At 39.3% G+C, this 12,994-nt stretch overlaps 1 protein-coding gene across 4 annotated transcripts in view; it reads left to right on the plus strand.

Moving 5' to 3' along the window:
- The window catches only part of gosr2 (golgi SNAP receptor complex member 2), a 63,497-nt gene extending 53,073 nt beyond the window's left edge, over positions 1-10,424 (plus strand). For all 4 annotated transcript variants that reach the window (XM_072561846.1, XM_072561842.1, XM_072561845.1 and 1 more), the window contains one exon: positions 9,063-10,424. In XM_072561846.1, the coding sequence (XP_072417947.1) occupies positions 9,063-9,224 (162 nt within the window). In that variant the 3' untranslated portion in view covers positions 9,225-10,424. The remainder of the gene's footprint in view (positions 1-9,062) is intronic.
- The last annotated feature ends 2,570 nt before the right edge of the window (positions 10,425-12,994 follow it).

The raw sequence follows: 12,994 nt of genomic DNA on the forward strand, positions 1-12,994 counted from the left end.
TGTTCAAAAGAGCCTCCTGAAATCTGTCCTTTCCTTAAAGTTGCTAAATATGGTGTCCAGATCAGGAGGGAAAGAGAATAGAACTGTCTCACTTTTCTCTTTGATGATGAAATCTATCAGCTGAATTCTGGTGTTATAGTCAATCACATTTGTCTTCTTAAAGCTGAAAGCTTTGAGCAGATGCTGTTAGGTAAAATTACGCAGGGATATATTTTTGTGAAACAGTTAAATGGTCTGGTCATATTGGAGAAAGGAAGCTAAACTTGCTTGGTTTTGGTGAACCTCTGTATTTAGTATACATGGTCTTTTATTACAGATGGTTGGCCCTATACTGTGAATCTCTGAATCAAGTAATGTTCTAGGGGCTGAACCACTGTGGGTGCTGAGTTTGCACAGCAAACATGGCCACGTACACTATTCTATCTATCTGATGGGTCATTTAGGATAAGGTTTGCATTGTGTTCACAGGAAAAAGGTGCTGTCAGGTACTATAATATATCATCATTTGTTATTCAAAGCTTCAGAACTGGCCAGTGTGCATTTTGTTTAGGTCTGTTCTGATAACTGGAACTCCTCACTAAAAACACTTCTTAATTAGGGATTAATTTGAATAAAGTTAAGGAAAATAAGACTTCGGTGGCTAATGTGCTGCAAGAATTCAAATTGTGTATTCTCCAGATTGCACAACAAAAATCATCAGTGGAGCTTCAATCCTTCAGTTAACCTCCTGTGAGTGACATGTGCAATATATTGGCCGTATTGAGACAAGTTAAACTTGTGATTGTTGCTCAATTGCTCCTATTCCTCAAATGTTCAATTTTGTTTTTACAGCAAAAGTTAGTGCAATATTGTCACTTCAGCTGTGAATGCTTTGGAACCTGCTTTGATAGTCTTGATGTAAGTCATAAATATCAAATCTTGCAATGACCGCTCCGCCCAGTCTGTCAATCTTGGTGATAAGGGTTCTTTTATACATATTTAAAAATGATTGCAAGAACACTTATCAAACCGTGTAACTTTCCCATTGATTGATCAGTACATTTCCAACAATGACAGTACTTGTTATGTCACAGGCATTTAGCAGATTATAAACACTTAATGGATTACTTGAAGTTTGAATTGTTTTTAAATTTTCGTGGTGTGTGGAAAAAGACTGCCCAATTGCCAAGGTGGGTGTGAGAATGTGATTTGGCCATTTTTTTTGTGTTTGTTCACCGTTCAATTCAGTTTTGCCCTCCCTCCACTTCTGTCATTGCGCCTTCCTCTATCTGTGTTGGCGGCCAGTTGGAAGCATGTCACTGTCTTTATCTAAGGTGTGGTCCCTGGGAACTGAGGAGCAGAGCTGTGAGAAATGCAAGTCCTGTCTGCTTCTGTTAGGGAGCAGAGAAGTAAGTGAAGTCAGGATCACTTGCAGTATAATGTACACAGCAGGCTGGAATTTTCTTGCCAATATATGCTTTCTAGTTTTTAAATTTAACAGTCTGAAAAAAAGAATGTATGTGCTACACTTTTTGAAAAATCTGGGAACATGAAAGTCCAGATGATCCAGCTGTTGGTTTGGATGTGGTTCTAACCTGGAATTGGGTTCCAGGCTATCTATTGATTGGTTCCCACGCTGTAGGTTTAATCATCAATTCCAAAGCGGCTGCCTCCCAATGGAAAACATCTGTGTCCTTGGGTTGTTTTTCCAACTTCAGAAATGATCTGAGCTGTAAACTTTGTAAACAACAGATAGCATGTAATCACAGTTACGTGGCCACAACAGAACTTGCTGCATCCATGGAGAGGGTTCATTTCATATTCTGTTTTGTCAGCAAGCTCTTATAGTGAAAGTGATTCTGATCTTTGTTGCCATTTTTCTAAATAGAAAGACATTTTTCCTTTCTTCATTATGTTGCTTCCTCATGAGGTAGCACTAAAGTTGGGCTTCTGGTAAAAATATATGCTGAGCAGCGTTATAGTCAGGCAGTTGTCTCCCTTATATCTTATAAAGCCCCAGAATCTGCAGTTGTAATTGGTTCCCTGGAAGGATGGAATACCCATCTGCCAGGAATTAGTCCATCGCAACCAATAAAAAATAGCTAACCTTGCACATCAAACACCTGTAAGTGAAGACAGTGGTTCTGGAATATTTCAAGTGCTTAGTACAAAGCAAATCATTACATGGGCAATTCCAGAATGCTTTGCCACATCATCAAGTAGGAGGGGACTTGTAGCCAAAGTTGAATGAGGAAGTGAGGGATCTTATTTCTGCTACCTGCATAACCAGCTTCTACATTTCAATGATAGCGATCTTGTCAGCCCGAAAGCTGGATGATCACCCTTTGTTTTCATGTACTGTATTCCTGGATCCGATATGAGTTATAGAATTGTTTACTGAATGTCATCTCTGGTGTGTTCACTAAGATGCCATGTACATAGTACATTTTTATGAATAGTGACTTTAATGCATTATAATCTCGTCTTTGGAGTCTACCATCTCTATTTTCAATTTTCTGCACTCCAACCAAATTCACTATTGAATTGTCGCTATTTTATATCATTGATACAGAGAAAAGTAACTTGTTCCACTGCTTCCCTATATACCATCCTCGCTGTATGGAACATGATTACTCTCATAAAACAGTGTTCAAGTTGACTGATGTACTTGTGGCTTTTACACTGGTACAGGATTGCATTTAATGTTAGGAACAAAACTGTGATATACCATATTCCTTACATTGTAGTACTACTTTATCATTTTTATTTCATGTAATAATGTGACTCTGTGGAGTTGTCTTTTTTATACATCTTTTCTGTGTTGAGTCCTGTATCTGTTACTCCTTATATTTGTTAAACCTTTTATGTTCGAGGGCTTGCACTCTGCACTTGTACTAATTTGATAATAGGAAAATGGTTTAAAAAAAAATCAGCATATGTTACCACATTGCCCTTTCTGTGTTCAGGAGTTGTGTTTCTGATGTTGTTGGAGTTCTATACCATTTAGCATTACACTGGTTAGAGACAACCTGGGAGAATCCTTTCTATAGAGTGCTCTCCTGTTTGTGATATAATGCTGTCCCCGAACGTGCTCATACTCCTGGGACATTAAGAAATTTTGGACTAAGTGTCACCGCTGACTTCAGTCATTGTTAAAGTTATAAAATCCTACATTTGATCAGGATGCTGATCGTACCTGTGAAAGGGTGGTGAAAGCACAGTTGATAGTAACTAGGAAAAAAGGAACTGGAAAACAACTTGAAAAGGGAAAATTTGCAGAACTATAGGAAATAAACCATAGAGGCTAGTGGATAAGTCTTTCAAAGATCTGGCACAGAAACAGAGGGCTGAATGGTCTCTTTCTGAGCTGCACAATCACATGATGATTATCGGGGTCAGTCCAGCCAAAAGTCCATTATAATCATTTATCCTTATTACCTCTGCTGCTGAGCTATGCTTATCAGTGTGCTGGAGCAAACCTAATCAGTTCACTGTCACTTTATCAGTGCAACCACAGCTGTAGAACCTTGCTGTGAATATCCAGAAGGAACTTGGGAAGAGGGGAATGTCATTTAGCCCCTCAAGCCTATATACCATTTGCTGAGGTTGTGGCTGATTTGTGACTAAACTAAAATACTTGTTTTTGTCCTTTACTTTAATGCAATTGTTCAACAAAAATCTATCTCTGTTTTACAATTAACAATTGATTTGACATTAATTGTCATTTGTGAAAACGAGTTTAAATTTCTGATACCCATTATGTGTTGGAGCATTTATTAACTTCAGTGTGAAAGGCCTGGCTCTACTTTTTCAATTGTCTCTGAAGACAAAACTCCCTAATCTGTTAGAAAGTATCTTTCTCCTTTCCCCTTAATATCCTGAATATTTTAATTAAATGACCCCATCATCCTCAAAATTCCTATAATACAAATCACATTTGTATAATCTTGCCTCAATATAATTTTTGGAGTCCAGATACCATTCTGACTTACCCGTACTGTGCTCACAATGCCAATTTTTCCTTCTGTGATATGAAGAGCTGTATTCCATGTATGATCTACTCATAACTGCAGATGATTCCTGTCCTCTTGTAGTCCTCTAGATATATAGCCAGTATTCTGTTGTGACTAATCTTTCTGTTTGGACTTACAGTTTTGTTTGGGATGCTGTTTGGAGGGCCGGAGTGGACTCAATGAGCCGACTGGCTGCTCCCACATTGTAGGGATTCTATGAATGGCAATACTGAGTAATTGGTGAAGCTCTCCTATGGCCTCCTTACTCCCTGCTCCCTCCACTGCAATCCGTTTGCCACCATCTTGCAGAAGTTGTAGCACGGCTTGGTTGTAGAGGAAACCTGGTCACCCGGGGTAGCAGCTACCCCTGACTGTTCAGCACTTGGTGAGGTAGTGAGCCGATCCCCTCTCCCTGTGACTCAGTTCCAGCCAAGGGCCGGCTCTCTGTACGCTGCAATTCCCACACTCTCCCTGTTCCTGGCTGTGCTCTGGCACAGCCCTGACAACCTGCAGTAGCAGCGGTGCACACTCCAACTGGCTCAGCTCAGTAAAGGATAAATGTGACAGAATCATTGGACCCATGCAGTGAGTGACAACATAATCCAACAATTGTACTGGAGCTGTTCCCCTGCCCCCCATAATAGGGGTGTTCGGTGTCAGAAGGTAAGGTTGTACTGCCATCCGAAAATATCACGGCAAACCTCTTGCTTTGTCGTGACACACTGGTTGAAAGCCATTGCTGCAAAGTACTTCTCTTAACGAATTAAGATGTGCCATCTCTTTCCTGAGTTCCTTCAATGCAACCATGTGATTTTACAAGTCTTGTTCTCTGATATAAATGCCTATTCTACCCATGTCCTACAACTGGAAAAATAAGTTCCAATTTTTAATCAAATGCCATTGGAATATTTTGCTAACGCTCCTCGATATTTTCAGTCAGACAAGTGATTTGTTTCAGCAAGGCAGTTTGTAAAGCTACCAGATGTAGGGTTTTTGCTTCTTGTGTATAACTCTGTTTAAACTTCTTTAATTTCAGAGCGATAAATCACTGGCCATGTTGACCACCAATTAAACTTCAACAACATTGCTGTTCTAGCCTTTTCATCATTTGAACCTGGTTCCTTTTCCAATATTTACAGCTTTATATTTATCTACATCTGGATACTTGAGTATTACAGATTATAATTTATGCCAACCCATGATTGTACACTGTTGCTGTGGGAAGAATTGGCAGTATTGTTTGCTTTAAATCTATGCAGATTTGAAGATAATTTTATGTTGATGGGTATGGAGTTCTATAATTGAACCTCAGCAGGAGTGAATGAAGATTTGCCAAAATTAGTTCTAACAGCAGGAAGTTTGCAAATTGATTTACTTAATGATCTTATAATATAATGTGATTCCACTGATAACTGAAACAATCTAATAGATGTGAATTACTGAAGCATTTCATATCGTTGTACGCTAAATTAAATCTTGAATCTCAAGCTAATGGAAGCAAATTGATGGCAGTTTTGCTAGCATGAGGAAAAAGGACATTGTCAAACATAAACTGCTTAATCTATAAAACCTTAACCTCACTATTGATGTCCATTTAAAAAAAAACAGTGTATTTTAAAAATGATATGCATAGTATTGTGAAAGTCTCTTTCGCCAGTGAAATCGCAGAACTAGAAATGCTATTTCTTCAAACGCTCGCTCACATCCCAAAACTGAGTGGATCCCAGACCTGCTTTCCTTTCAGTCATTTACCTGAATCTTCTCTGCAGTATCACAGTATTTTTCCCCTGATGTCAACTTGCATTCTACAAAGCATAGTGTTGTCATTCAGCCAGAGTTGTTACTCTGACTATACAATATACAGAAAGCATTGTCAATGCAATTTGTTGACCTTTGAGGATGTAGGTAGCAAAAAGCACAAGCCTAGCTTTGAGTATTGATTGTATCTTCCATGGTGCTCAGCAGTATTTTCTTGTGAGGCGTGATGGCCTTCTGAAGGATTTCCCTTACTGGGCAATGAGTAGGGTGTAGGAGGTTGAGGAGTGACTTTATAGAGATTTATAAGATCATGATGGGCATAGATAAGGTGAATAGCAAAGGTCTTTTCCCAAGGCTAAGGAAGTTCAGTTATTCTGGTCCCATTTGCCAGCACTTGGTCCAGGTGAGGAATTGGTTTAAGGTGAGCGGGGAAAGATTTAAAAGGAACCTGAGAGGCATGTTTTCACCCAGAGGTGGTTCGTGTGTGGAATGAACTTCCATAGGATGCAGTAGATGCAGGTACAGTTACAACATTTAAGCAACATTTGGAAAGGCCCATGAATGGATAGGATAGTGAAAATATAGTTTGGTATGCTTTCCTTTATTGGTCAGAGTATTGAGTATAGGAGATGGAAGGTCCTGCTATGGTTGTGTAGGACATTGGTTAGGCCACTTTTGGAATATTATGTTTAATTCTGGTCTCCCTACAGGAAGGCTGTGTGAAATGTGAAAGGGTTCAGAATAGATTTACAAGAATGCTGCCAGGGTTGGAGGTTTGAGATTTTGGAAGAGGCTGAATAGGCTGGAGCCGTTTTCCCTGGAGCGTCGAAGGCTGAGGGGTGACCTTATAGAGGTTTATAAAATCATGAGGGGCATAGATAGGGTAAATAGGCAAAGTCTTTTCCCTGGGGTGGGGGAATCCAGAACTAGAGGGCAGAGGTTTAAGGTGAGAGGGGAAAATTTAAAAGGTAACTAAGGAGCAACTTTTTCACACAAAGGATGGTGCATGTATGGAATGAGCTGCCAGACAAAGTGGTGGAGGCTGGTACAATTAAAAAACATTTAAAAGGCATCTGGATGGGGATATGAATAGGAAGGGTTTGGAGGATATGAGTGAAGTGCTGGAAAATGGGACTAGATTAATTGAGAATACCTGGTAAGCATGGACAAGTTGGGCCAAAGGGTCTCTTTCTGTGCTGTATATCTCTATGACTCTGTAATAGGCAAGGTTTACAGGGATATGGGATTTGGAAAACTTGTTTGGAATGGACAAGTTGGATCAGAGGTTCTGTTTTTGTGCTGAGTGCTTGCTTGGCCTTTTGAATTATGCTGCTGTAGAAACAGATTATTCACATGTAAGTCTAATTTACTATTAGTTGGTCTTGAGTGCTGTTGTGTTCAGAGTAGAGACGAAGTATAATCTTCAGATGAAATGGTACTATAAGTTGTAATCAGACCTTGACATGCTGACATATTCCATTCTCATTTTAAAGTCATACATTCTGTTCTCAGTTTTTTTCTGATTCTATTACAAAACACTCCATGTTCACTTTTATAATGGAAGCTGTAATATGTAAACTTGTCATACAGCAATTACAATACCAGTGGTGCCACACTGCCTCCACTAATGAGAGACTCATAAATCCTAAAGGTAATTATTGTAGTCCTATTCATATCGTGATTTATCATAAACCTCATAAGGCACTTTGTACAATCACTTATTCTAAAGTGCAGTGTTATGTAAGCAAATGTTCAGCCATTGTCAGCCAGTATTGCAGCACAGATAGCAGGAGAAAAAATAGTAAGTTAATTTACTAGCACAGGTACTTCTGGAATAATGTGCATTTTGGCAGTAGGATTTGGCTATAATGTTGCTACAGATGTAAGGAATGGTATTTTGCGGAAGGCTTACCTCTGTTGGCAATAGCATGATTTAAGCACTTTGTTCTGCAGGTGCTCTGAAATCTGTGTGCTGTCTTGCCATGCACTGGTGTCTGTTTATGTGCAGTGTCAGTGCTGGTCTTCGAACCATTCTGTGCATATGCCAAAGTCTCTGTGCTGTTCTGCACATGCATCATGTCAATGCTGGTCTATGTGCCGTTCTGCACATGTGCTGATGTCAGCTTCCAACCAAGCAGCTTTCTGTGAGAGGTACTGAACAGAGAGCAGCTTTCTTACATTTTTCAAACATACTGTTTTAAATTTACTTTTGTTTTGCTAATAAAATATGATTTCAACCTTCATTTAGGCTGTACTATACTTTGCATTAGACTTTTGGATGATTTTTGAGTGATCATGTATGATATTCTTTGCCTGTCTACCTCTAAATTCACTTTTCCCAAAGGTCTCATTATTTCTATTAAGCAAGGTTTCGCTGCAACGCAACTATGACATTATAGGAGAACTACCGGTATTTGTTGATGGTATTAAGTATTATCTCATGGTTTTGAATAGTATGGGCAAAATCTTTAACTGACCAAGGAGTCTTCTGTACTTCCAAAATTGCTATTACATTAAGATGATGAAGAAATTGCATTTATAGAGCACCTTTGAGGACCACTTTTCTCATAGACATCTTTTCTTCTTCATGGATATGAGCATCATTGATCATCGTGAGGATATGTAATCTATATCTTCAATCGTACTGCTCGATCTGAATTCTTCTTGAGAGTGATGGGGGCACAGCTGTGTTAAATCAGTGCAGCCTACACTACTGTCAGAGAGAGTATTCCAGGATTTTAACTCCATGGCCATGAAAGAACAGTGATATTATTCTGAAATGGGATGGTGTGTGATGAAGGGTGGTTGGTGGGGAGGGGGGGGGGGGGGGTGGGCGTAGAGAGGGGGTGAGGGGTGTGCTGTGGATGATGAGAAGGTGCATCTACTGCCCTTTTTCTTCCAGGTGGTTGAGGTTCAGGGTAAGACCAGAGTTGAAGAGTAGTCACAGTTTTTAAAGAAAGAAATGAGACCACTGATTTACACTCAGCGAAGTCTCACAAAAAGTAGTGTGATAATGAGGAAATAAACATGTTTCTTTCATGTTTACTGGTATTGGTTACTATGTGTCAGGACAATGTGTACAACTCACTTGCTGATCTTCTGAATAGTGCCGTAGGTTCTTTTTGTGACTACCTGAGAGAGAGGGAGAGAGCGTTGAGTCATTATTTTTGTTAATTTATGTATTTGAAATGATATCAGGATGAGAAAAGAATGATCCTGTCCAAGTTGTTTTGAAGCTATCTGTTGCTTCACACTTGTGCTCTGTTTTTTCTGACTGTAGCATCTTGTCTAACATAGTATCTATCATTGCAGGGAGCACAGAAGAAGATCCTGGATGTGGCAAATATGTTGGGAATGTCAAATACTGTGATGCGTCTAATTGAGAAGCGAGCGTTCCAGGACAAGTTCATTATGATTGGTGGGATGGTGATCACCTGCATTATCATGGTCTTGGCGGTTAAATATTTGACATGAATCAATTTTGTCTTGTGGACTCTGCTTCAGGGAAAATAAAGAATCAGTATTTCCATGAAAAGACTGCCCAAGTGATTGTCTGGCTCGTTGCTTTCAGACTCCTTCCCCCTCCCTCCCCTAACCTCTAATTGCCCTGAAACTATTTCAGGTTAATAACTACTAGTCTGGACAAAAAGCCTTTACACAATCTATAACAATGATGCCAATTCTTTTGGCCAGCACCATTGATCAAAGATTTGATAAAGGCCAATAATTCCAATTCTAATAAATAAAAATGATGCATTATAAATCGTTTTAATTTTGTAGTACCTGGAGGAGGAAAAAAATCTCATTTTAATAAAAAGAAACCTGTAAAAAAGCTGAATTTGATGATACTGCCAGGAAGCCACTTTGTACTAATTGCTCCTATCCCAGCTCCAGGCATTTTCCTGCAGAAATAAACAAGTAATTTCAGGTGGCTGACGTGACCTTCTCAGAAATAGCATTTTCAACCTTTTGATGCGTTCAAATGAGGCATTCCATATTTCCCCCGACAAATGTTGCAACCTGGTGTTTCAGGTAATAGCCAGATGCACTATCCCCATTTGCCACCCGTTGAGCTCTCAATTCTTGAGAGAGCAAGTTCCTGATCTCAGCCAAGCTTTGGAGGCAGTTGTTGACTTGAAGGTGTATTTGTCGCGTAGTCAATGAAAAACTCTTGAGGACGAGTGAACCCAGGCTACTTACATAGATCATTTAATAGTGGGCTCCAAACAGCATCACAGGGACAGTGTGTAAGGTATCCTCTTGTTGTCCCTAAATTCATCTAGTGGCAATTTTTTAAAAAAGTCTCATCCGAAGCAAAACAGGAATTGGACTTAAAGGAAAAAGCTACTGCTCTGATAATTGAAAGTTTTTTCTATTGCTGTTGGAGGCTGTATTTATTACAAAGCAGCAAACTACGTTTTACTTATTCAGTCTAGATGGTGTTTAAGTTACATCATATTCACTGTGAAGCTGAGAAATGGTATCCTTAGTCTGTTTGCACTAGTGGGAAATGGATGTGATGTGAATTGTTTCTCATTGGAATAACCTGTATGCTTACTGTGCATCAAATTGTGTGGTCATGTTCCATGATATTGACACTCAGCCTGCAGGATACTTTGGAATAAGTGAAAGATAGCTTCTGTACTCAATAAAAGAAAAAGCTTAATTGCCTCACCCGTATTGCTATTTTGTCATTAGTTCAATGTTCTTTTGTCTGTGTTCGATACTTATAGCAAGTGCACTTGCCAGTTTCACTGTAGGCTGGCCCTAAACTATACTTAAAATGATTAAACCAAGCTCCATTTAGTAGATATCCAATGACTCCTGTAAATCTGTTAAAGATTCTTCTACTTTCTGAATGTTAAGGTGCAGTGTACATCCTGCATTATGGAATGTCTCTCGACATGGTTTGAAATGCAACTGTGTATATATGATTAATGGTTTAATGCTACCGATACACAGATATGGATTGTAATTTCTTTTGACATTCTGTCTATCAGACTGTGAATCCTGTCTTTCCACCTCAGTAGGTTTGAGTAAATAATGTAAATTTCAATCCAAATCTTATGAGGCAGGCTTTCCTCTTCCTGTGCCTGGGACTATTGGATTGCTTGGGCTGTGAGAAATGAGAATACACAGGAAGTCAGGCTGGGAGGAGTGCACAGTCATAAGGGAGCTTGTCTGATCTTTTGTCTATTTAAAGTAATTGTGGAAATTAAGCTGACTCCAGTAGGGTGTGCGTACTTCCCACCCAATTTTCCTGTATTCACTACACCCAGGTGATCCAGTAGCCCAAAGCACGGGAACATTTGCCCTGCAAATAGTTGGCTTGCCATATCTTGATTAATTTTGCAAATGAGAGTGCTTTGACCTGTCCCATATGATATGTTTGTTTAACTGTTCCCTTTGGTAAGTAATTGTCAAGGTTGTTGATGGTTGAAAAGTCCATTTGCTTTCCACTAATCACTTCAGGTTAGAGTTATTAAAGAACTTAATATAAATGCAAACATTCTGTACTTTAAAAACTGTTTCATCTCAATTATTGAAGAACATTTCAGTACATCGTTTAATAGGTTTGATCCTGGGCACTTGTCAAGTGAGCTAGACATTTTGCAGCATTTAAAGCATTGTGGTTAAATCTATGAGCTTTAATGTTGTGATGCTCTCTGTCTGTGACTACCAATTGGTAATGAATGGTTGTGAAACTTCTGGTTCTAGTGGGGCCTATGTGTTGTACTGGTTTCTTTTAGTTCCAGGTAAGTTTCCAGGACATTTTCTGACAACCTATTTCAAATCTTCACCAACCACTGTTCTGGAAAAGTTTCTCTCACCATTTTAATGGATATTCCCAAAATTATAAACTCTGCAGGATTGAATAAAATCAAAACCATGAATTAACAATATGTTTGCGCATATAGGTACAGATGTTCATAAAGATAGAGATAAAAGACAGCTGGACACATCATTGCTTATCCTGCAGGATGCAACCTGTATCAAATCACTGTCCAAGTTTAGCAAACTCACTTGGAAAATATTCCCCTCCTGCTTTGGTGAATCAATCAAGCAAGGTGACTATTACGGTTTGCAAACAACATGTCAGAAATTCCTGGACACGCTGCATGACTTCCTACTACAATGATTAGAAGTTTTTGTACAGGCAGACAACATTGTTTATAATGTGCTCTCAATGGACTGAGTTCCATGGTGTCGTCTTCCACCTACCCTATCACAAGGACAATTATAATAATATGCCTGTCCTGGGAAGTACTGATAACTGAAAATTTATCTGTAAAACTGAAAAGTACACATAAAAACTTTGCTTCAAATTATTTCAGAAGGTATTGCAAACATGATAACAGTGCAAGTTTCACAAAGTTAATAGTTCCAAATTCATTTTGGTGTAGTTTTGACCATGATTACTTTGTTGATACTGCTGTTTTGGATTTCTGCAAAGATTAACTATGTAAAGGTACATTGCACACAATTCTTAAAATGCATTCAGCAAGTCCTCTACCTGCCGATAAGAGAAGAAGCAGCTGCAGGCTTAGTTTTAGAGAATGAGTTTGGGCAGGTGTGAATGGTCAGAGGGAGAGCATCTTAATGAGGTGTTTCATATAGTCTTAGAGTAGTTATGGAAAAGATGAAAGATAAAGGAGGAATCAGGGAAGCATGGTGGCTCAGTGGTTAGCACTGCTGCCTCACAGCGCCAGGGACCCAGGTTTGATTCCAGCCACCGGTGACTGTGCAAACTCCACGCAGACATTCTCCCTGTGACTGCATGTGTTTCTTCTGGGTGCTCTGATTTCCTCCCAGAGTCCAAAGATATGCAGGTCAAGTGAATTGGCCATGCTAAATTGCCCATAGTGTTAGGTGCATTAGTCAGAGAGAAATGGATCTGGGTGGGTTACTCTTTGGAAGGTCGGTGTGGACTTGTTGGGCCCACAGGCCTGTTTACATACTGTAGGGAATCTAATCTAATTAAAGTATTAACGTTTTGCAGGGAAAGGCTAGTTTACAAAGCAGAGATGAAATTTGACAAATGTGGACTAGCAGCAGCTACTTGAAGACAAATCAGTGTCAGAACTGAGAGGTACTCACGAAAGAAGTTGAGGGTTCAGAATAAATATAAGCCAAGAAAATATGTGGCTGTCTTACCTCTGAACTGCAGGGATCTTTAGACAACATCAAGCTTGGATAAAACAAAGGGAAAAAGTTTATTTCAGATGTCCCAAGCTCAATATTGC

The sequence above is a fragment of the Chiloscyllium punctatum genome, chromosome 42, assembly GCF_047496795.1.
Source record: "Chiloscyllium punctatum isolate Juve2018m chromosome 42, sChiPun1.3, whole genome shotgun sequence".
NCBI lineage: Eukaryota > Metazoa > Chordata > Chondrichthyes > Orectolobiformes > Hemiscylliidae > Chiloscyllium > Chiloscyllium punctatum.